Source organism: Manis javanica, chromosome 1 (genome assembly GCF_040802235.1).
Source record: "Manis javanica isolate MJ-LG chromosome 1, MJ_LKY, whole genome shotgun sequence".
In the NCBI taxonomy this organism is placed as follows: domain Eukaryota; kingdom Metazoa; phylum Chordata; class Mammalia; order Pholidota; family Manidae; genus Manis; species Manis javanica.
In genome coordinates, this window is record NC_133156.1 from 94,673,450 (window position 1) to 94,698,535 (window position 25,086).

At 38.7% G+C, this 25,086-nt stretch overlaps 1 protein-coding gene across 8 annotated transcripts in view; it reads right to left on the reverse strand.

Moving 5' to 3' along the window:
- The window catches only part of ARHGEF28 (Rho guanine nucleotide exchange factor 28), a 327,107-nt gene that overhangs the window by 16,278 nt on the left and 285,743 nt on the right, over nt 1–25,086 (reverse strand). For 6 of the 8 annotated variants that reach the window (XM_073235080.1, XM_073235074.1, XM_037026121.2 and 3 more), the window contains 6 exons: nt 22,904–23,035; nt 19,870–19,970; nt 17,196–17,234; nt 17,056–17,103; nt 12,540–13,025; nt 11,152–11,452 (listed from right to left, as the gene is read on the reverse strand). In XM_073235080.1, coding sequence (XP_073091181.1) covers nt 11,152–11,452; nt 12,540–13,025; nt 17,056–17,103; nt 17,196–17,234; nt 19,870–19,970; nt 22,904–23,035 — 1,107 coding nt within the window. Of the gene's footprint in view, nt 1–11,151; nt 11,453–12,539; nt 13,026–17,055; nt 17,104–17,195; nt 17,235–19,869; nt 19,971–22,407; nt 22,559–22,903; nt 23,036–25,086 lie in introns of those variants that run through there. The other 2 variants (XR_012130564.1, XR_012130563.1) reach the window with 2 other exon arrangements.

Below are 25,086 nucleotides of genomic sequence, written 5' to 3' on the forward strand. Positions count from 1 at the left end.
ACACACTTTGTGGGATTTACCTGAACCATACATTGTCAAAGTTAGCCAACAGTCTCTCTGAAAAACTTGAAAATCATCACCAACAGCCATCAACAGGACTATACATTTGTTAGTATAATTATTTTACCTTTAAGCCCACCTTGATTTATAAAAATGCATTGTGTCTCTATGTGGGTGCATTGGTGGGTATGTGAATCTGAATCTTTAGTAGGCAAGAGCCAAACATATCTGCCATATACATAAACATCTACATCTTGTATCTGTAAATATAAAGAGGGAATACTTGAATTTACTGACACCATCATTTGCAAAAATCCTTCTGCATTCTTACCAGGAGCAATAATACTTCTTTGAGTAGGATGATTTTTATGTGGTTTTTCCCAGTACTTTGTTCTCAAGCTCACAGTTCAGAGGCAGGCTTTTCCCTCCCATCTTCATTAAGGCCTCTCAGAGCAAAGGGATGCTAAAAGACAAAGTTAGTATCCAATCTTTCATAATGTTTTACCTCTTTCTGCTTATTCAGCATAAAATAATTTTTAAAATTTGATAATCTATGTAATCAGTTGAGTACCTACAGAGGAAGCTAAATATGTGCTACCCCACCCCCACCCCCTTGTGGTATTATTGCATTTTCCTTTCAAGGGGCATGTCACTCCAGTCCAGGATCCCCAGGGAGACATCAGTGTGCATTTTCTCACACTGGAGCCTGAATGCAAAATAGGCCTCATTACTACACGCTAACAGACCATCACATTTTGGCTGACATGTTCACCGGGTTTTCTCCCTCCAATCTATGTGCCAATGAAAAGTAGTTTGCATATGTAAAACTTTGTGAAATAAAACTTTTATTTTAGAGCTCATGCTAAACAGAAGCAGCAAGCATCTAAAAATAAAAGATGAGCTCTACTTGTGTATAAGCTATATGCCAATCTGGATAATCTAACAAATATAAAAAATAGTACAACTTTGGTAGGAATAAATTCATCAAGAGTCATAAGTTTAACCAACTCATTGGAAGTAATACAGCTTTGAAAGGTTTTAGTTTTTTAAAAAGGGTTTGGTTTTAATGACATGGAATATACATTAAGCTTCCATATTATTATTAAAACAGAACCATATGGAAGACTGCACAATATATATAAATATATACACACACATATACATATATATACATACATATATACATATACATATATATATGTATATAATCTCCAAGAGTTTAGGATTAATTTTAAGAATATTTAATAGCTCCTTATATACTATACTAAGAGAAAAAATCCAGCATAGCTACAGTTCATATGCAACAGTGTACCTGAAATGACAAGAATACAAACATAACATCCTAAACATGCAGATTCCAGAAGCTTCTGGCAAAGCCAAGCAAAGCATGTGAAGTCTCCTTAACTTCTAATATCACACCATGCATCTTCTGCCAACTGCCTCTAGCAAATGTCAGTGTAAGCCCAGGATGGAAACATGTTTCCTTCCTGAATCACTCCTACTAAGACTTCCAAAAATGTGGCCTACTGCAGTTGAACGTGACTGCCCGAATTCAGGGGAGACAAAGTCTCTTTCAGTGATCCAGAAGGATTAAGAATTCCCTCATTTAAATGACCAGTGCCTAAACTGAAGCTAACAGAGCCTTCTATACTACTGATAGCTCAGTAAAGGGCTATACCATTCTTGAGAAATGGAAACTTCAAAACTCAGAATCTACAAGAAAGTACTGGGGTTTTCCAAGGACGTTAGAAAAAAGAACTTTAAAAATGCCTCCTCGTTTGGGGTTTCACATGAAGAGGTCTCTGAGCATGCAATTCCTGGTTTCTGTTGCTGGTCAATTTATGAGACTCTTAGAGACCAATGTCCTTATTGCAATATTACAACATTCTGTATGATTAATTGATTGCAAATCGCTGCAGAGAGTGCCAAGATTACTGGTAGGAAGCAGGTCATTAAATAAAATTAAAACTCTGCCAATGTTTTGCTTGTAAATGTGTCTTCCAAAGCCTTATAGCACCATTCCTTACAAAATGGCCTCAATTCACAGAGTGTCCTGTATTTCTGGTGGATGATCCAAATATTCTGTATTTAATCCAAACATACATCATGTTATGTTGCAAGAAGAAAAGGCTGTAGTGTAATGAAATTTGCACAAAGAGAGCTATGGAAAAGAGTCACCATGAAAATAATTGAATTTTGCACAGCCTTACTGTGAAATTGTTCAGTTAAACGCTCCAAGTCTATCCTGCGTAACTGGAACCTTTGTAAGACTGAATTTTTCCTTAGGTAAATCTTCAAACCAACCATTAACATTCAAATTAAATTGAATTAATATCTCATCCAGAAAGAGAATGGATACTTTGGCCCCTTATCCAAGGAAACTCAACAGTGATTTATCATGGCAAATTAACATCTCCATAGATCAAAACTCAGGCCCAGGCTTATTTATTATCTGGCTCAAAGTCTGAGCAGAACAACAGGACAAGACTTCTCCCCCTCAGTCAGCTGTGTCTGGGAATTCACCAGCTGAGAACACATAGGTGCCTCTCAGTCCTTTAGTCTAGGACAAAACAAAGAGATATATTTCTTAAGATGCCACCACACTTAACTTTAAGATTGCTATAATAAATGTGATCTTTCAAGCAATGTTTTAAGGCTGACAAGTAGAAGGCTGTCCCACGGAAATTGGTTCATATTCTGGAAGTGTATTTAACTAAATAAATACTAATTGTTTTGCCTGGGGAGATATACTGAACTGGTAAAAACAGGATTTAGAAGAAGAAAAGTGGCTTAAGAAAGTGTTTCACTGATGTTGAGCTAGCTGCTCATGTTTAAATTTACTGATGTTTGAGCTACTTTATGGTTAAAAAATAACCTCGGTGAACAGATAGGTTGATGAAGCATTATTGATATAACAACTAATTACTAAATTATTTGCCATCTTCCTAAAATAATAGTGATGGATCCATTTCTACTTGTTTAGAATAAGTTAAAGCATGTTATGGAAAACACATTTTAACTTTTTAAGTTTTCATTTGCTACACATAGCCATATGGGGCTATACACAGAATGTTCTCAATGGAAAAATAGCTCACATAAAATGATGCTTTCTAGAGCTGTACAAAGAATACCTGTACCAAACTGGTAAATAGGACTGTACATCAGTAAACAAATTTATTTCAAATTAATGAGAAGAAAAGTTGGTAATTGTTAAAGTCTGTTACCCAAGATCCAGTAAAGTATCGAAGGCAAGCAATCTTGCCCTGACATTTTAGGAATGTCATGGAACAAACAGCCATCTTACAAGTTGTGAAGTGCACTCTATCCAGTTAGCTAGCCTGAGGCACTGGTTTAGCTTGCCTGAATTAACCACCATTGCACCCATAGCTCTGCTATCTTTTTTTCAACCTAGTAGAGTCACACTGTGTGGCTCAAGTGCACAGTTGCTTTCATTTCTGTTAAAGAGTGTGGACCTTGACTCCTTCATTTGTCATAAATATTTATCAGATGTTCATTATATGCCAAACACACTGCTTGCTGCCTGTGATAGAGCAATTTAACAAAGAAGACACATGTAGTTCCCCACCCCGATAAAGCTTATTCTATAATGGGGCAGACACACACATTACATCACTTATTACACATGTAATTAATTCAAATTATGATAAGTGCTGAAGAGGTGCTTCCTAGTGATTCTGAACCTTGGTTTTTATCAGATTATTCAGGATTAATAATTGATTCAGGCTAACCAAACTCAAAGGGAAATTAAGGTCATGAGCCAAAACACAATCTTTAAAGTGAGAAATGGCATAAGGCAAAATATTCCTGCTAGCTATTCTCATTTTCTTTCTAATAGGAAAGCCTACTCAGGGAACCCAAGTATGAGGAAGAAATCTTTTCCTGAGGATATATTGATATAATGCAACCATTTACATAATGCTACCAGTGAGGCCTGGATGTTCTGTAGCTATGGAAACTCTACATCCCAAACTGAAACATTGTTTTGTCACCAGAATATTTATGTTTGGTTCTGAAAACATGGTTGACTGATGTAACTTCTTCCTCTATAGAGAGGAACAAAGGGAAGCAGCTGAAGGCTGTGCTTCCTGGGCAACTCTGGTAATGAGCTACCAGCAAATGCTTCCTCTTAGACCAATACAGAAAGGTAGTTACCCTTTCCATTTTAATGTATTTCCATTCTTCGTAAAAAATCCCCCAGTTTACAGTTGTTGCTTTTTAATCATATTTTAAACTCTCGGCTCCCTACAGACATTTAGGAAATGTCATTTTTATCAGCAGGCTACCCCTGAGTCACAATTAGAATGAATTATTTTCAGAAGGTAGGAAGGAAGCAGATGTTTTCTGAATACCAGGACATGCTAGGGTTTTGTTGTTGTTCTGTTTGCATTTCCTTCCCTGTTGTTTAGACGGGGAATTAAGATTTAGGGACTATGCTGCAGCCACAGGAGCCCAAGTTAGCGTTTGAAGGGAGATTCTCTAACATTAAGTCCAGCAGCCCAGGTTGATGCAAGGATAGATGATGGGCTGGTTGCTTATGAATTACCTAAGGAGAACACACAGATTGCAGGCTCCAGCCAAGCCGTACCAAAGCAGAATCTCTGAACAGAGGAATTCATACTTCATTGCATTCTCCCAGGAACCATGGTGCACAGACAGATACAGTATCCATGGTTCTAGCAACCAATCCCACCCATGGTGTCTTACTCATTAGCCTCAGAGTTAGAGGGTGGCCTCTCCATAACACCATCCAGGATTTTGGGAGCTAGAGTTGGGGGGAAAATTCTCTCCTAAGGTACTGGCCTAAAGTCCATGTAGTACATTCAACTCCATTCTTCCACATTCATCTTTTCAGAGACTGAATAAAAAATGAAAGAGAAAAGTTGCCTTATTTGAAAAACAGAGACAGTAACCATCATCTCACAAGACTTTGTAGGGACAAATGAATTCACATGAGGTTTTGAATAGCATGAAGTGCTGTATAATACTACACTATTAACTCAACCAAATTGCATGAATTGGGATGATATTTCCAAACCAGGAGAGGTATAACCTCCTCATTTAAGTGAAGAAAAAAAATAAGACCACTTGTTTTTATAAATAAAGTTTTACTGGACACAGCTAATTTCATTCTTTATGCATTGTCTGTGGTTGAGTTCAAGCTATGATGGCAGAGCTGATTCTCTGCAACAAAGACCTGATAGACTGAAAATCTTCACTAGATTGTCCTTTAAGGAAAAGCTGCCACCCACTGCACCAGCTGGTCATCTCCTTCTTAGACAAACATAAAGCAACAGTCCTAGGCTGAATGCTCCACATTTTAAGCAAGCTCTACGAATGGAATCTCCGTGGTTGTCTGGATATAGGAGCAAGGTAGGAGATAGTCCCCAGATTCTGATTTGTGGAAGGGGTGATGCTCCCTTTGCAGTTTGGGATCACTGCCCCATGAGTCCCTGAGACTGACAGAGCATGCCTTATCCTTTAGGTATGTTTGGTTCATGAATGGTTACAGTCTTCCCTTCCAAACCCAACCCTTAATTACTTTGAGAATAAAGCCACACTATACTAGAAAGGTAAATTACATGGCCCACAGACTATATAGATGTGTATATGTATACATGTATGTATATATCTTTCTTAATGTTTTAAGCTAAGGATGACCCAAGGCCAAGCCTAGCCTCTGATATCATTCATGCAGAGTGGGCCCCTATTTCAGCAGCTTGTTCAAACCAAACTGGATCCCAGGGCAAGGATGAACAGGCAGCCACATGGCTGGCTGGCTGCCTCTGAATCCACCCACATGCTGGTTTTGCTCTCCTGCTGTGTACTGGGCTTTCTGTGCAAAGACGGGATGGCCCTGGCCCAGTTGGCTCACACAGCCAACCTGCCCCCAGAGAACTATGCAATCAGGAAGTTGGCAGGCAACACCGTGGCTCACCAGGCTCCACAAGCAAATGGCATGTTTGCCTTTCCTAGTACAAAATCTGCAAAAGGCGAAAGTCAATCATCTATACTTGCTGGTGAGCAAGATTAAAATTGAGCCTTTGAGACCAGCTCTTTATAGTCTTGTCATGATGCCGATTACTGAGAGCAAGTAATATTATGGTTTCCTTTACTATGTCACCCAAAGCAATGGATAGTCAAGATTCTAGAAGAAAGATGAAAAGTTACCCAAAATGAATCCCAATTTTGATTTCTACAAACTTCTATAGACTGGGATAAAAATTTGATGTCATAATCAAAGTTCTCAATCCTTTAGCTTTAATTTCATTTAAGCCACCGAAAATACAGGCTTCTAGTATCCCTCCCATTCAGAGAGCTTAAAATTCCCATAACTCCTTAATTAAGGCCTAGGTTTGGAAATATTTCTAATGAATTTACAGATGCAATATTTTCTGCTCTAATTCCAGTGTGTTTACATAGGCTTATAGCAGATACCTATATCTGCATATGTATATATATCAATTTTACTGTTACATAATTTTTTTAAATTGAATTCACTTCCCTAAACCAAGTAAAAGCTCATGATGTAATTATAATTCAACTTTGGTACAGAGAAAAAAAATTAAAGCCTCATGATACCTAAAAATATTACAATGAGAAAAATAATCATTTTATCTTGTGTTAAGGGCTGAATTGTGTTCCCTCCTCCCAAACAAAAAAGTTACCCTCTCCACTCACTCCACTACTTAAAAATGTATTTGGAGATAGTCTTCAGAGGTAATTAAGTGAGGTTATTAGGGCAGGCCCTAACACAATATGACAATTGTCTTTATAAGAGATTAGGACACAGACGTGCACAAGGGAAGACCATGTGAAAACAGAGGGAGAAGATGGCCCCAATAAACGCCAAGGAGAGAGGCCCTCAGAAGAGCAAATCCTGCCAACACCTTGATTCAGCCTTCACATCATTTGTGATCATCCTCCAAATTTATTTGTGAGGAAATAAATTTCCATTGTTTAAGCCATGTAGTCTGTGGTACTTTATTATGACAGCCCTAGCAAACTAATGCATCCCTTTTTCAAATACACCTTTCTCACTGAAGTTTATAGCATCTCATGCCAGTTTCAGTTTTATGGGAAACTGCCTGAAGGTCTCTGGCAAAGCTTCTTTCCACAAAGATAATACAAATAAGGGGCCCATTTCTGAATTATGGAATATTTTGAAAACAGAAGTTATTGTATACTCACTTCTTAAAGACTTTTAAATACTAGCTACAGTGTAGCTTTTTATTTGGAAATTTTCTATTTCTTTCCATATGTAAAAAACATGTCCTTGAAAGCTTAACACAGCTGTCTCTATTTTTTTAAAAAAACATTGCCAAGATGAAATTTTCTGAATACAATGCTTTGAGTAGTGAAAATATTTTGATGGGCACCAAATTCTAATGTGTAGTAAAGAGAAACAACCTTTTGGAATCCAAACTTAATAAAGTTACTCTTTTTCCAATATCTACATGACTAAAGCATAAAATTTGGCTCTTGATTTTAATTTTATCACATGTGTGGCAAAACCATAATGTTTTAACAACAGTGAAGAGGAGCTTCTTAGGTGACTTGCAAATATTGAGGGCCAGATAAAAATATAAAAAATAGTAATTGGAAAAGGAGACTAAGAAGATTTCAGACTAATTTTCATTGTTTTCTCTGTTGATTAATGACAAAGGCAAATATCATAAACGAATAGATGCACTGAATAAACAGTTCTGGAACTCTAAAGCTCGGAGGAAAACAAGCCACAAGAGTAAGGTGTGTGTTTTGCTTTTAAGAATACTAATATTGTTGAGATTACATAGCAATTGTATGTATTACAGCCCTATGAGGGCTGTATTGCTTAAAGAAATACAAACTTTCTGAGGTCTTAGCTAGTATCCCTCAGAAGAGTGCAAATTAAGTTTTTAAACCAACCATCTCTTCCAGTATAATAAAGTCAAATATAGATTTGAATTTAATGTGCAAACAACCAAGAATTTTGTTCAGGAAACAACTTCCAAAACCAGAGAATTAAGTTCTTTAAAGTGCTACCTTTAAAAAATGTTTACAAATAAGAGGAGCTATTATTAGGCAACATTAGAGAAACAAATTATCCTTAAGAAAATGTGTCTTATGAGAAAAAAAGTAAAGCTAAAGGGTATTTAAGATACCTGAGATGTTCAGAACCCATGCAAGCATTAACCACCATAATGCAAAAAGATGTAGAAATATTTTCCAAATGGTAATATTAAAGAGTGAGGGAGTGGAAGAAAACAACAATTTTGGCCCTGAGCTATGAACATCCTGCTAGGCATTCCAACAAGATTTATTATATTTCTACTACAACTTCTTTAAAAAGTACAATGCAGAACAGCTTTCTAGTAACTAACAATTGATAGTATAATGGCTAAGAGCACGGGCTCCAGAGCCAGTCTCCCTAACTCCCAGAACTTGCTTCCAGAGTTACATCTCTGGCTCTGCCCATACTAAGCTGTGTGACCCTGGACGAGTCACTGAGCCGCTCGCTACATCAGTGTGCTCTGCCAGCCAGAGACAGTAACAGAACCATCTCAGCGGATGGTTGTGTTAAATGGGTTTTTCCATGTGAAACCTTAGCGTGGTGCTTGTAACTTGGTAACTGGCAGCAGCTGTGACAGAAGAGCAATTAAAAAACCAGTCACACCCAGAACACACAGGGCACAATAAAATGGTGAAGTCAGACTGAACCAACCAATGTGAATTTCAATCTGGGTGACAGCTAAACACATTCAAGAATTTTATTTACACACAATTATTCCCATAGGGCTTACTGTGCCAGAAATTCAAAGTTTCTGAGCTGGTCATCTGCACATGGTACCAGATCAGACAAGAGAGCAGACTATTCTTTAAGGAGCTGACTGAAAACAGCTGACCTCAGAGTCCAAGGATGACATCTGCAGCACAGCATTAATCAAACACTGTTCAAGGTACTTAATCAAAACACCAGCCGAGAACATTACAGGCAAATTTTGTTAGCCAGAATATTGTGAGCCGTGGGTCCACATTAGGAGTCACTGACGACCACTAGCCCAAAGAGCCAGCAGCCAGCATGACCTCAGGGGACACTCGTGGCGTGCGTCCTGATTCCAGCTCAAAGACTTGTTCCCTCTCCACCAGCACGCGCTGGGCCTGCTTCCTCCAGCCCTGCGCCGCCCAGAGTACACGTGGAGAGCAGAGTCTAGCAGGGACCCTCAGCGGCTGGCTGTGCTGCTCTCAACTGGAGGAGCCGTGGAAGCTCCAGAGTGCTTGGAACACCTTGATTTGGCCCTGACAACCCTCTTAAGAATATATACCCAGTTTTCATTCCACTTACTTATCATCTCCCTTTCCCTCCTCCAGAAACTGCATATCTCATTTAAGTAAACAAACATAAATAGGGTTTTTGACTAGTTGCAAAACTCCAGTGCTGAACAGCACATGCGGCATTTCTGATCTAACCCTTACACACAACAGGATGTTCCTGAGAGATTTAGGCCAAAGGTGATTTTCCTCTCTTCTGTCCATGTCCTGGGTGTCCTTGGCCTACACTGGACACAGTATTTGAGCCATAAGTACATTTTCTCTGCATTTCCCTTGGCTACACTTAATTCCTTACATGTGGAGAGATGGGTTTTGTGTATAATCACTGTTTATTTCCTTAGCACATTTTCTATCTCCTGCAAGTGCACTGCCAAATGTTTAAAAGCTTTCTACTTTGAAGCACAAGTCAACAGAAAAGATGAGAGATATACAGAAAGGGAGACATACTTATTTTAAACAAAAGCTGAATGTGGTTTAACTCAAACTGAGTTTTTGAGTTATACCAAAGCGAGTATGCAAAACCACACTGACAAGAACATATAAAGCACTGTAAACAGCGACTTAATGAATCAGCACAACACAGCACCATGTACGCAGAAAACACATTATGCAATGTGGTCTCCATAGTGCTGAAGTTACAAGATAATACATTAAAGGAGTTGTTTCCTAAATGCTGCCTATTTTTTTAAATCCCAGTTAATTATCCAAGTGTATTTTTGCCTGTTGTATTTGAAGAGTAATTGAAATGTTGCTTTAAAGAACTACCTCATTCTCTCCTATATGCTGACAAGGAGTAAGAATGTTATATCAGTGACTAAATAATGTAGAGCATTATCGACTCCTGAGAATCAACAGCTTTTGGATTAGTAATAAATCAACCTTCAGGCAGTGTCAGAATTATTCCTCTCTAATTTGGAGAAGCTAAATGCCTTTACATTTTTTTCATTGCTGAAAAATTATCCTGACAAACTAAGAATATATATTAAGCATGGAAACAAATCTGTGTCCAGTACTGAAGATCTCTTTACTATGGCTTATTTTATGTTTCTGAAACATTTTGCTGTGGGTGATTTATTTCACATCCATGTGGCCAGCCATTTGTTTATTCTATTGCATGCCATCTGTTTTTCGGGGGAGAGGTTTCAAGTTCTTCTCATTCTCTACCTCATATCCCACAGAAAACAATTTATAATAGACAAAGATTTAAATCACTTGGATTCATGTGGAGTTCGTAACTCGAGCTGCCTTTCATTTATATTTGGCAAATGCTTTAATGGGATTAGCAAATTGTGTTATTACGAGGTACTTATGGAGATACAACACCTTTTTTTTTTACAATGACAAATGATGTTAGCAGTTTCATTTTTGGGTATTTAATAGCAGTACAGAAAACTTCACTAATGTTGCAGAAAATTGCCCTGATAGACAATAAAGTCCGGCCACAAACCCTGTCCATATCTTTATTTCTAAGAGGCAGGAAGTATATGTATCAGCATGTGGTCGGGTCCCACAGTGAGGAATAAATATCGAGTTGTCCCACTTTTGAGGAAAAGTTAGTATTTAACCCACAGACATGAAAACCCCATCTGGTCATGTATCTTGGCATCTTCCGAACCCTCCAAACACAGTCTGCCTTGTCTAGATGCTGACAAGTGATGGCTCCAGACTTTCACAAAGAAAAGTTTATGCCATTGACTCCAACTTAGCAACACCAATTTATTCCCATTCTAGGGCCCACTTTGATTTGCTCTAAAGAGCCAACCATTCAGAGAAACTGCTTCTTGTTGAGACTACACAGATGATGTTTAAAGTATTAATTACCATTTTTACAAGACTCCTTGTTGCTTTGATGGAGAGGGGGTATCTGATGACAGGACCCAGCGGCTGCCCACAGTTCATGGTTGACATCCCTGGACTGAGAAACGTTCATCTTGAGGTCAGCTCGATTTTCACCAGTCCTTCCTGAATCAGAATTAGATAGCCTTGGGGGGTAAGCAGCATCCTCATGGACACCTGATGGAGTCGGTCTGGTGAAAGTGTTAAGTGACATCTGTACTAAAGCTTCATTGATGAAGAATGAATTTTCACGACATAAACTCTCAGATTGATTAAGTTCCATTACCTGTGTAAGAAAATAGAGAAAAATATACAATTATTCCTCTAGCAATTTGCATGTTTCATAAAGTATTTATTCCAAATAGAATTTAGCCATTAAATTTTAATAAGAGAGAAGTCAAAAAGAACATTACCCTTGACCCCTCCCTCTCATCCTCTCTTACTGTGCTAGGACTAAAACCTCAATTTGCTAGGCACAGCATATTTTAGGAAAAAACAAACGAAGCCAAGCAGTAGTGCTTTCTCCATTAAAACTAAAGTTTCCACTTTGAGAGCAGCACTTTCATTTTTGCTAAATAAAGTGAAAAATAAGTTCATTTATACATGAGGTATTTGCAACAAATATAATTTAGCCAACTTGAAAGGAAAATCAGATGCAACACTGATCTCTCTTATAAGTTTATCAATGCTTATACCTTTATACACTATCAATAAAAAGCACATACGTGCACATAGACCAGAAAAGTAAGCTCCTGGGACAAACGGAATTTGTCTAGCGTGGTTAGAGAGGTTGCAAATGGAGCACAGAATCTTTGGGAAGGTTTCATCCTCCCCAGTCATTAATTAGTATACTCATGTTAACTATTGTTAGTGAAATAGGTTTTAAATGTACTATGTCAAATTCACCAAAAAAAGAATCCTGGAAAACAGTAGTACTGTACTTGCTAACTTTAGTACCTATAATGCACATTATTAGCTACTTGGCCAACTAAAAGCATATCTATACAGAACTTTGAATACTGCATCATTAAAGAGGGTCCTTTACAGGAAAGCCAGCATTGCTCCTGGCGCGTGCCTCCAGGAAAAACCTCTCCTTATTGAGACAATTCAATCCTGTTTCATCCCTTGGGTAAGGATGTTTCACAATACAATGTGCCTACAATCTAATAGGATCTGGGTCTTTCAAATTTCAAGTAAGATGCATATGCGTTGTCGGTGAAGTTTCTCAGCTTCTGCTACATATGGAGCACCTCTTGTGGGCTCTTACACAAGCTGCGAAAGGACGAACTCCTGGTCCACGTCCTGACCACGACTGAACCCGTCCTTAAGACGCTGCCTTACACGCTGCGTCTGCGAGCCCGGAAGCCCCGTACCTCTGTGCTTCCTGGAGGAAACGCCGCCGGAAGGCTACTCTGCCGGCTGTGTTTCCGGCCGCACAGCGGGCTCTGCTGGGCCAGCATCCTCTCCCTCTGCCTCTCCACCAGGCGCTGGCCCTCCCTCAGCCGCTCCAGGTTCTGCTGGTACTCCTGGAGCTGCTGGGCCAGCTTCCCACGCCTCCTCAGCAGCATCTCCTCCTGCGACTGGCACGCGCTCTCTCGCTCCTGCAGCCAGCTCGCCTTGTCCTCCTGCTCCCGCTGCAGCTGGTCGCACCTGCGGTGCCAGCGCCGCTGGTCCTGCTGGAACTGGTGCTGGAGCTTGTGGATGTTGGCCAGCTCCTCCCGCCGCTTGTCCAGGTTGCGGCACCTCTCCTGGTCCCGAAAAAGGCTGCCTCGGAAGGAGGGGAGCGGGGGCAGGCTCTCCTGCTGCCGGAGGAGCAACTTGTGGATCTCCATGTGGCTATCCTGAATGGTCAAGGCGGCCTACCAGAGCAGAAGTGGGGAGAAACATCAAGGCTTCCACGTGATTGTGCTTTGGCTTGGAACTACCTCTAAACCCAAAAAGCATGACCAAATTACTTTCTCTTAATATCTCTGCCCTTTTTTAAGTTACCTCCAAAGACTAAACTTGCCACCTCGAATAAATAGGCTTATCCACATTTCCTGGCCAGAAGGGCTTGGGAATTTATATACCAAAGAAATAAAACACAAAAGCATTACTCAGGCCCTCTTTCGAGTTGTGGTCCATTGTTGGTTGTTGGATAATATTTAAGCAAGTCTTCATAAATTTGTAAGACTGATTCCTATGCTTGTCATTCTCTTTCTGAGGTCTCTTCAGTCAATAAATAGTTCATGAGAATTGAAGGATCTATGTAAACATAGTAGTATCCTTTGAGTTCCAAACAGGAAATTACTTCAGCTACATTAAAGGAGATAAAACTAAATCACTTAGAAACTTTTGGTAAATAATCATTTTATAATATAATGTCCAAGAATATAATAGCAGTTAATAACATATTTAGGAGATACATAGGTACTAACGCTACTCTTGTTACTATTATTTCTTTGTATTATAGCAGGAAGGTCATGCAAAAAACACTTAAGCTGAATTCATTTGTTCAATAGATTGCTAACAAGAGGCTGGATGGTTAAGGGAACACAGATACTCTCAAGCTCAGAGGACATTACCAGCCAAACTAAAAAAACATTTTGAGTTACGGTATCTGCCTGTGAAAAGTTTGGTAGCATCACAGGAAATAATTGCAAAGATTTGGAAAGATTCCAAAAATGACAAAATTTTCTGTGAATGCCCTTGGAAGCTTTCAATTTTAAAAATTCTCATTTAAAGCACAAAGAAGCACAGAGGGGACAAACTGAAAATGGCTACATACTGGGTTTGTGTGTATGTTTTGACTCATTGTGAAAAATTATTACTCTCCTAGGGATAAATTCAGATTTTTCTTTCCTAAGAATTTTAAAAACTGTCCACACAGTAGATGCTGGGAAGATGGGGATTTGACCATTAGTTCTTTGTTAGATTAGCAGTTTCTGAAACTTAAGAAGATTAAAGAACTAAGATATATTTTAAATGGGTCCTTGTCTTGGAATAAGACTAAAAAATGTATTCATTAGGACCTTTTGAAATAAAAATTGTTCTTAAATTTGAAAAAATTTTTAATTTCAAATTCACAGGAATATTTGATTGTCTTTTAGAAATTGTTAAGAGAACAATGATTATCATTGAGACTAGGTACTAATTACTTTGCTCTTTAAATATGAAATAATTAGTGAATAATAAACCATTCAGGACGCTGCTGACTTGGCTACAGCAAATTGTAGACTACATCATCACTTAATTCTGACAAATCCTAAGGGCATCACTATGTCAAAACAAATAAAAATCCAATATTTTATATGCAGAAACTACCACAATGACAACTCTCATGAAAGGGTCACACTGGACTAATTAAGCACAACCATGAAGTATTCTTCATGGCTACTTAACACTTGGAATGAGACTATTCTCTAGTACAGAGGTAGAATTTGAGGATTGGATATTCATTTATATTTAGAGTTTATACTTAGGACAGAAAACAGCCCTTCCTTTTCAAGTTTAGAGAAATTCCCAATTCACTCTCTTTTCTTCACTAAAATGACTCTGTGTCCTTTCCTTTTTGACCTTTCTATGTCTCATCTCTAATTCTGCTCTCCAAATACAGGGACCAAATTTCATTTTCATCTGATTCAAAAATGTTCATGTAAAAACTTCAATCATGCATAAGAGATTCAGCTTCAAAAGAGATAACTGTGCCATAAAAAGAAATCCTTCAGAGCCCATATCCTCAGACCAGCTCAAAAGCTTTGGTAAAAAGAACCCACTATAGACTTTAATATTTCCCATGTTGCTTCAATCTAGTGTGAAGCAAAAAATTGGGTCATTTAGGTCAGCTTTTCTGACCCTTGAATCCACTTAGGACTGCATTCAAGGTTGAAAAGAAGAGATATGATCTTGTGAGTGTTTTCATCAGACAATACAAGCTGGGATACTCAATGCTTTACTCTCCCCAAAGTTCATAAACCATCATCAACCTATATTCCTTCTCACTTAATGTTTAAAATAAAGAATATATGTTTTACATGGCAATTCAATCTTTAAAAACATCAATCCTAGGCCAGTATTATCTAATGTAAGACACTAAAGGTATTCCCTCTAAGCCTTGAGCAAGACAAGGATGCTTACTTACTATTACCACTATTCTTTAATACATTGCCAGAAGTTCTAGTCAAAAAGCCAAGAAAAGCATGTTTATATAATTATTTCAGAAGAGCCATCATACCATTATTTTCAAATTTTTACTTTCCACCTGGAATCAACTAAACAACTATAAGAACAACAAAAAAATATTTATCTAAAATAAAGTAAGAAATGACTAACAACATGCTCTCAGACAAGAGGACTAATTATTGCAAAAGTGACAATTCTCTCCAATTTAATTCATAAGTGATATTTTAACTTAACAGTCTTGGTAGGAGGGTAAGAAACTTGTCAGAGTAATTCAAAAGCTCTTATGAAAGGAGACATAGATATGCATATAAAAATAGTAAGAGGAGACTAGTGCTATCATTTACTCAAATGTAATGCAAAACTTTAATAAAAATACTGGTACTAGAGCAAGAATAGGCAGATGCTTAATAGTACGTAAGTGAAAGAAGTTGATGCAGTTGAATTATAAATAAAATATCAAATATAGCATGACTTTGTATTTTTTTCAGAAGAAAACAAAGTCAGACTTAAATTTATTTTCTTTTACTATTCAACAGATATTCAATATGAAGTATGAATGGCTAATAATAATCCAATGGGAGGAGTAAAGTTTAGATTCAACAGTAATCAGAGAAATGCAAATTCAGATAATCAGATACCTTGACCCATTTTCAAATTAAGGAGAAAGGGATGCTGATTGATTTTCACAATTTCTACTTGAAACCTAAAAAAATAATTCTAGCAATTTATCCCAAGGAAACACTCAGATATGTTCAAAGAGGTTAGTGTACAAGGCTTTCTACCAGATTTGTCAATACAAAAGTGCAACTATGAGGAACTGGATAAATTCCATAGACATGAATATTATACAACACAATTATATATTGTGCTATAGAATAATAGCTGATGACATAGAAAGGTACATGTTGCAGAAAAGGATATATAAAATGATTCTAAAACACTGGAGGGATATACACCAACATGATAATAGTAATTCTCTCCGTAGAATCATGTCTTTTTATTTACTTATAACCTCAAATTTTTCTACAAATTTGTCTACATTGTTTTTATATCATTTTAGAATATATTTTAATCCATGAATTAAGCAAGTGAAGATATTCATCCTTTCTTGTGCATGACCTAAGGGTTCATCCAACCCTATAATCCTAAATGCAAGCATGATTTTTATGCCTATCTTTTCCTGAAAGACAGCGAGCCATTTGACAGTAGGGTTTCTGGTCCATCTGCCTTTGTGTGCTCAGCCCTCAGCAGAGTGCTTGGCACAGAGAGGGCACTCAATAAATGTTGGGTAGATGAACAAAGAAAACAATGAAGGTGCTCAAGACTTATTTAAGTGCTCCAAAGGCCTAAGGCCACATGTGGAAGTGAAAAAACTTCAGGTGTGAATTTAAGTTTTCACCAGGAAATGTGAAGTCATGCTACACTTACCTAAAAGTTTCACTGTAAACTTCAAGCCAGATCATATTCATCAATATTTTTTTAAAGATATGAACTGTTTTATGGTTTCAGAGAAGAAGGGTATAAAATTTAGTAGTGGTGTTGCCTCGTGATTACAAAACCAGGTGAAGTTCAACACATCGAGTTCAACACTTGGGGGGGTGGCGTTCTTTTAAGATCATTCACTACCTCCCAAATGTTCTAATTTTTAAAGTCTGGGAATCATCAAATACAATGAATTGCATTTAATAGAAACATTTACAAGGTTAAAGATTAGAGGAGCATAGTTACCTGAAGGCTATATAGGAGACGGGTTAAATTCTGTATCGCTTGTATAATCTGAAAAATAAGATTATAAATTAAATTCTTGAAATAAGATTCATTATCCACAAATAGAAGATGGTGATATATTTAAGGTATGCATAGCTCACCTCTGACTGTGAAGAACCTGGAAAACTTCTATATTCCACCTAAAATACATAAAAACATAAGAAAATGAATAACTACTACACTTTTGTTCCAAAATCTATGACTTCAGATAAATCACTTCACTCTCTCTAAACTCTTCTACAGTGGCTCTGTTTCATCCCAGAAATCAAAGCACAAAAAATAAACCAACCATTTGATGAGGGGCCCCTCTGTGCAAACTCGTGTTTGAAATGCATGACAATTTCTCACCCAACCATCCCTGAAACAAGGGATTATGATGGTAAGAAGGCACTGCAAACTCTGACAATATTTACCTGTGCAAACCACACAGTAAACTGGGTTCTCTGTGCCCAGGCTGAAGTGTGTCTCTTGGGCTAGGCTGGCCTATTGCATCCTGGAGGCCAGATTTGGAAGCTAGAGAACATCATGCCTGAATTCTAGCTGTCTCAATGTTTGAGATGCACACAGCTAAAATAGCCAGTGGTTGGGAGAAGAAACCGAACCCAGAAGTGGCCCAAAGGGGAGTGCTTAACTGGCCCGCTCCAGACCCGACCACACTCAGCTCCCTGGAGCCAACCCTGACTGCTATGGGAGATCACATTCCCTATGCTCCAAGAACCTACAGTCTCCTGTACACTGGAGACTTACTCTTGCTCTTGTCTGAGCAGCTTTAAATTGAAACCACAAAAAACAGTCAGCTGTGGTAATAATCTCTGGTACCTTAAATGCTGTTAAATTTAATTAGCCCAGGCTGACGATGCCACAATGAGCTGGCCAGACCTCTTCTTCCCACCCCTTCTCCCTCCTGAATCCTGCCATGAAAGATTTCACTACTAAGCACGCAGCACCTCTAACAGGGGAAGGACAAAGGACAGAAAAAGAGATGAAGTGTAGAGTGATCAGATCTGTGCACCCAACACTTGGGTAGATAACAGGGCTAAGATCCTGTGTTCTAAAGTGATTTTTAGAGTCCTCTCTGTTCTTCTGGTTCTGTCCCTGCTCCACACTCCACTGCTTTTGTAATAAAATATGCTATAGAATTTTTATGTTCTATAAAAATTAGAAACACAAAAGTGAGTCGGTCATACTGCACATGGTCACTTGTTTCCAAGAACCACACTAGGTCTGACACAAAGTATGTTTAATGGAGTTTGCCCGCCGCCTTGTGGTAAATGTGCATAGCTGCAGCTGGTGATTTAGGATATTTTGCCATTTGGGTTACAAATTTTTTTAATTCCTTTAGAAAGGCTTTTTAAAAAATCTATTAGCCTTACCTTATTAAGGAAGTTAATCACAACATTTCCATTATTCTCTCTTAAAAGTTTGATTTCAAGTGATCCTTCCTACAAGTTAATTTATTTTCTCAAAATGCCTTATTAAAAAATTTCCAGATAGGTTCATCCAAAGAGGAACCTGGGCACCTAATCTAACGTATGTGTGACTGAATCATGGCAAGAAAAAAGACCTTGAGATGGGAGCCACTGCAGCTTTCCATTCAAGAGAAAACTGTTACTAGCCAGCCTACCTGGCCTCCCTCCTTCCCCCTAATAAGATAAAAGCTGTTGGAAGCTGTAGACTTAAAAGTGAGTCTAGACTGAAAAGGAGGCAAAGCAGGAATGTTTTAAGAAATGTTAGAAAGCTCCAGTCAGAATAAGTGCAGTAAAACATTGCATTCCTGTTTTCATTTTGGCCTGTGACATTTATAAAAGAAAACACTGAGCGGGAGACATCTTTTCTATGGATTTTTAAGTCTTTGAACTTGGTTTCTCAGTCATAATATGTAATATATAAATATATATCGTATGAAATATGTAATATATAAGATGCTAAATACATAGAGATCTGACGTAAGCCATTTATCCACATTAGCGCACATTGGTATCTGGTAATGTGCTTAATTCTATTTTAAATTAAGCTAAAACTCTTGAGCCCCAGACAATTCTGGGAAGACCGACTAGCCACCTCCCAGAATCATATTCTTATTTCCTATTTCTGGGTTTCATTTGAAGTTAATGGGAAGTTAAGTTGAATTTTTTAAAGAGAGTACTTAATTTTAAAACATGCATTTTGTAAAGAGTATTATAATCTATATGTATACCTCATCAAAATAGAAGAGGTGTTTGGAACCACTTTACCCCAACCAAAAATTGGTCTGGTTGGTTAAAAGTGTACCACAAAAATGTAGGTGACAACGTGGGCGGTGACAACAGAAAAATCTGCAAGGAGAGGAAGGTAAAAAGAAAGTTAAAGAATCAAAAATAGTCCGTCAAAATTATTTCTGCCACTTTAGCGCCACCTGGTGGCCTAACAGCCCCAACTGATGTCCGGAAACATCTCTGGGCCCAGAGTTGCTCAATGTAGTGCATGAAAAGCTAGAGGCTTGCAGTGCAGAAAGTGAAAGCGAGACTGGAAGAAAGAGCACAGACACGGGTAAACATTCGAGTTGTAAATCTTTTTAATAACTGTCCAATCGTTTCTTTGTTTACACCTACATGATATAGGAAGAGCAAGGACATTTAAACGTAGAAGTTAGAAAGCTTAAATATGAATATAGAAATTGAGAACAAATCAGGAAACACTTTCATACTACTCACTGCCATGGGCTTACCAGGACCTGAGCTTATTTTATTACACAAAGTAACTGGTGCCATTGACTAACAAATCAGTTCACAATACCTTCTCCCCTGCATCAGAGACCGCCAAGTTGGTTCCCACACCCTGGATCCCGGGATCCACATCCCAACAGCCTCTTCCTCCTGTCCCTTCTGTGACTAGTGCTGGAAGCACACCATTGAGATAGAAACAAAAAGGACATCATCAAATAGAAGCCAGTGGGCTGGCTGGGTTCTTTTGTACACAGGTTTGACACATATTTTGAAATAAGAAATATCACGAAATCACATGGATCGAAGGCTCTCATATGAGGTGCAAAAACAGTGCAAAGTGCAGAGTCCCTGCCCTCAGGGAGCTTACATACTAACAGATACCAAACTGACAAATGCCATCAGTTGTCACCCATGTTTTTATTTCTCTTTCTTTTGGAAAGGTGTTCGTGTGATGGTAGATTCTACATCTTACTTTCACATAACAGAACAAAGCTGCCTGGGGAGGGTGAAATTGAAAACAGGCTGTGCAGAACAAAAGCAAGGGCTGGCAGACCCACACAGAGAGGCAGGACTGCGAAAGGCTCCGCTGTGGCTAGTACAAGAGCTATAGACCATAAACAAGGCTTAGAAGGAAGGAGTCCAACAAAAGGAGGGAAATATCTGTGAAGATGGCTAATACTACATGAGCTCACAGTCATATACACTGAGAACCTGTCCCTATCTCCAAATAACTCCTTTTAAACAATTTCCATGTGTTTTTTTCTCACAATACTTGCTTATGCTCTAGATTCACAAATACTGTAAACACTGTGTATTTAACCTATAAAAACACAGAAATATTTTTACTCGAAAAATATTTTTAACTACCAAATACAGATTTCATTCTAGCCATTAAATCTCTGTTGGCAGGATTTTATTTCTTTACCCATGTGAATTCAGTGAAAACTTATACTATGCTCACCTTACACTGATTAAAACTAGATTTCCCAAAGTCCCTTCACACAATTTCATTGGAACCAGATTCAATCAGAACCCTGGTAAAACAGACACTCACTTTGTGACACTGCTAATACATTTTTTTCCCCCACTGCCATCTTGAAGCTTTATTTCTGATGAAGGAAATACTTTTTTCCTCTGTTTAGATGAGAGTCCTCTAAGACTCCAAAAGCATATTCTGTTACAAAGAAGTTTTTGTTAAGCAAAACTGCTTCAAATTAGATCAGCTAAAAATTAAGTCCATTTTGTCCAAGCCAGTCAACACTTTGTCACTTAGAGTAAAGGGACATTTTATAGAGATTTTTCTGCCACCCAAAAAATAGTTCCATTACTGGGTATTATTCTTGATTCTTAGAGAGATGCCAAAGCCATTACAAAGAATTAGTCCTTCTCTCTCTTCCCCCTCGTAGAAGTGAGAACCATCATCAGATGGGGAAAGAAGCTGATGGTAAGCCAAAGGAAGGCAAAATTATGGAATGCAGGTCAGGTCTCTCTTCCTGTATACAATTTCTGAGGATACAAAGGGCTTCCAAAATTTTATAAGGAGTAGATTATACTCAACCACCTGTTTAGGTATATTGGAGACTAAAAATAGGCGGCCTTTCTTGGTCTGCAATCTCAGACTGACATGAGCGTGACTTAGGAAGACCGAGTCCTCAAAGTCAAACATAGAAACGACCCATTCAGTTACAGACCCTCACTAAGGAACCACATTTTGCCCTCATCAATTTTATAAAGAGAATCAAACTCTTGCAGCACCACATTTCAATCCAGCCCAGATTTGAATAGATTTTGGGGTAGAGGATCCTGCCAACCTATCCCTACTCTGCATGAATCCTAGTATCAGGCCACTGCCGGCAGCCTCTCAGTGATTCTGGCAGGTGCCCTGCATGACTCTCCAAGTCAAGGGAGAGGTGAATACAGACAAGGAGAACCTTGACAGCCTGGTTGGAAGGAAGGGAAGGTACGTCCCATGTGCTCTGAGCAGCTGCAGGAGCAGAGCTGAGCAAAGCCTCTTCAGCTGTCTCTGGGGTGAGGCTGGGAGCAGCAGATCCCCACATGTATTTTTAGATGGAACCTCCTCAATGGCATAATGAGGTTCTTCTTTTAAAAGGAAATCACCCAGGGCAGTACAACTCCCCTGATGAATCTGGGCTGTGTCAAAATGAAAAACATATGTGCACATTCTGAAAATAGAAACCCAGGATTAGATAAAGTAGAATTAGAGAAGGGAAAATAATTACTGGTGCTGGTTAAAAAAAAAGAATGTATATATTTAAAAACTGTACTGCTTCCATATATCTTAATTAACCAAAATATACTGTTACAAAGAAATTCTGAGACACTTTAATCCTCCAATCTCTAGCTATAAAAGATATTTTATCTTGTGCATATAAGGCCTGATGCAAGTAGGTTTTTACCACCGGAATATAATGGAAAATGTGCTCCTTACATTCTTATCTCAGAAACCTTTAGGGAATTTAATATGCGGCTTATAACTATACATACAACAGTGTAATTAAGTTCTGAGAAATTACCTAAATCTATTTTCCACATTGTTTCTCTGTATTTAAAATATATTGAAATAATTTTTTAATAAATTAATTCTGACCTGAACTAAAGTGTATGATGACCTAGGTCAAGAATCTTTTGGCATTTCTGCCATTAACCACACCATCAAACCGTGCATGTGCCAGATTCTAGTTTCCTGAGTTATTTTCTCAGTTGATGCAGGACTTGTTCTCAAATGAACTGCAGGGAGCCTTTTCCAAAAAAACAAAAAATGTTTAAAAATTCTTACAAAACTGTATTCCAAACAATATTCAATAACGTTATATAAAAAATGAGGAAAGATATCATTTGGGGCAGGTACAAAGCTTGCCTAGGTAATAGAGCAGTATAACCCACCAGCTATTCTTAAAGGCCTTGTCCTAGGAACAGTGTCACTACTATATGTAAAATAGGCTACCATATTTATTCTCATTTTTTTTTCTAATTAAAAAAAATATATTAAGTCCCCTCTAATACATTGCCTTCATTTTATATGACCACTATATGCTTCAGGGACTATGTTCAGGCTCATTGCAAAGGCCTGCATTCTCACTTACAAGCTGTAGGAGATCCTGACGGGTCATGAGAACTGAGCACATCTGTCAAGGCAGACTCTCCACACGCTTCCTCAGATGACTGACTTGCATCACCTATCTGTGAGGCCTTCACTGCAACCTGCAGGCTCTCAGCTAAGAAGGAGGAGGAGAACAAAAGTTAATTTTAAATATCTCTATATACATATATATATATATATATATAGTTTAATCTAGATCAGGAGTTGGCAAATTGTATCTGGCCTGTGTCTGTTTACATATGGCTCAGGAACTAAAAACAGTTTTTACATTTTTTAAATAGCTGTTAAAATACACACACATGCACAGGTGCACAAAAAAGAATGTGTCCCAGAGACTCTATGTGGCTTGCAAGGCCTAATATATTTGCTTTCTGGCTCTTTACAGAAAATGTTTGCCAACCTGCAATCTAATTCAATACTTTCAACATCATTTTATGATAGAAAGTTAATTAATAAAAAAAAACACTCCCTGTATAAAAGTATCTCAGATGAAACTTTCAATAAACTAGTGTGCTGAAAAATTTCCTATAATTCAATTAATTTAAATATGATATCAAGCATTAGGATTTTAAAACTTGCTATTCAGAAGTATTACTTGCTTTTCAAAAGAGTATTGCCTCAAATGTGCCTTAAAAAAAGATGCCCGGTACTGACCCTAGACCTACTGGATCAGATTCTCCAGGGGAGAAAACAGGAGATTTGCATTTTAAACAAGCACCAAAGGCTACTCTTAGGATCTGGTAAGATGGAAAACACCCCACACTAAGAAATCTTGTGAAATTTTTATTTACAATAAATGCTTTTCAAGTAGCATGATTTTGAGGCCCCTACAAGTATTTCTAAACACTCTGTCTAGATTCTGGGAAAAAAAGATGGCAGCATAGGAAGGCAAGGCAAAAAAACCTCCTCCCAAAATCACATAGGACATGAAAATACAACAAATACAGATAGGCCTGAAATCACCCTGAAGACTGCAGAACTGACCACCTACATTGGGGAAGAAGAAAAAACCCTACAGGAAAGGGTAAAGTGACAAAGCCATGATCTGGTGGGACATAAGCCCTCCCCCAACCCCAGCCCACAGGTGGGAGGAAGAGGAACACAGTGGGGAAGAAGTATAAGCCCAGGACTGAACACCTGGCCCTGGAGATCTGCTCCTGGAACATGAGCCCACATTGAATGGTGCCCTGGTGATGGGTGGGGCTGGACAAGAGATGGTCAGAACACTTGAAGAGGCTGAGATCCCAGCCAACTGTGGAGAACTAGAAGCTCTACTGGCCTCCCCTGAGAAAGAAAGCAGAGCGGGCAGTTTGAAAGACTTCCCAGCAATGAGAGGGGCACCAGAGGGCAAGAAGTGCACAGTACTCTCTGTTTAGGAGAAAGGTCAGGTGGACAATACTTCCCCAGCCTGCCTGTAGCCCAACAGGTTAGGAGCCCTCAGGAGCTTCAGATGCTCCATCCCCCTCACTGGCAAAACAGCACAGAGACTCCTCAAAGTGACATGCAGCCTGCTGGATGGCAGTTAAACCAAACTTCATTCCCTGTTAGGTAGGGGGTGAACCCCCAGCCTGCTCAGCCCTACTTTGGGCTAGCCAGGGAGCTGCACGAAAGAGCCAGCCCCAGCAGCTCTTTCATCCTGGCAGGTGCTGGTCCTGTTTGCCAGTGCCCCCCTCACCCTGCCCAATCACAGCAGGTGGGGCAGGGCAGCCCCAGCCATGCAGCCAGTCTGTGTAAGCAGCCCAGTCCCATGATCTCTTTCCTCCTAGCAGGCACTGGTCCCGATCGCCTGCACCCCCACCACTGTGGCAGGCCATTGGGAAGGCAGCCCCACCCACTGGCAGCTCCACACAGTATTCTCCCCACTCCCATTATCACCTGATGGTCCACAGAGTCCACATGAAATCAGAACACCATGAGCAAGGCAGACAATTGCCACACTGACTGAACTACAACAGCTGGGGCTCCTGCACAGGAAATTGAGTTTTTGGGCACTAGAGGGCACCTCCTATGCAAACATATTATCCCATAAAAAAACACTTTAAAAAAATGAAGAGACAGAGGAATTTGGTCCAAAAAAAAATACAAGAAAAAAACGCAAGAAAGAGAGCTTAGTGAAGCTGAAATCACAAATCTCTTTGATAAAGACTTCAAGATAAAAATAAACAT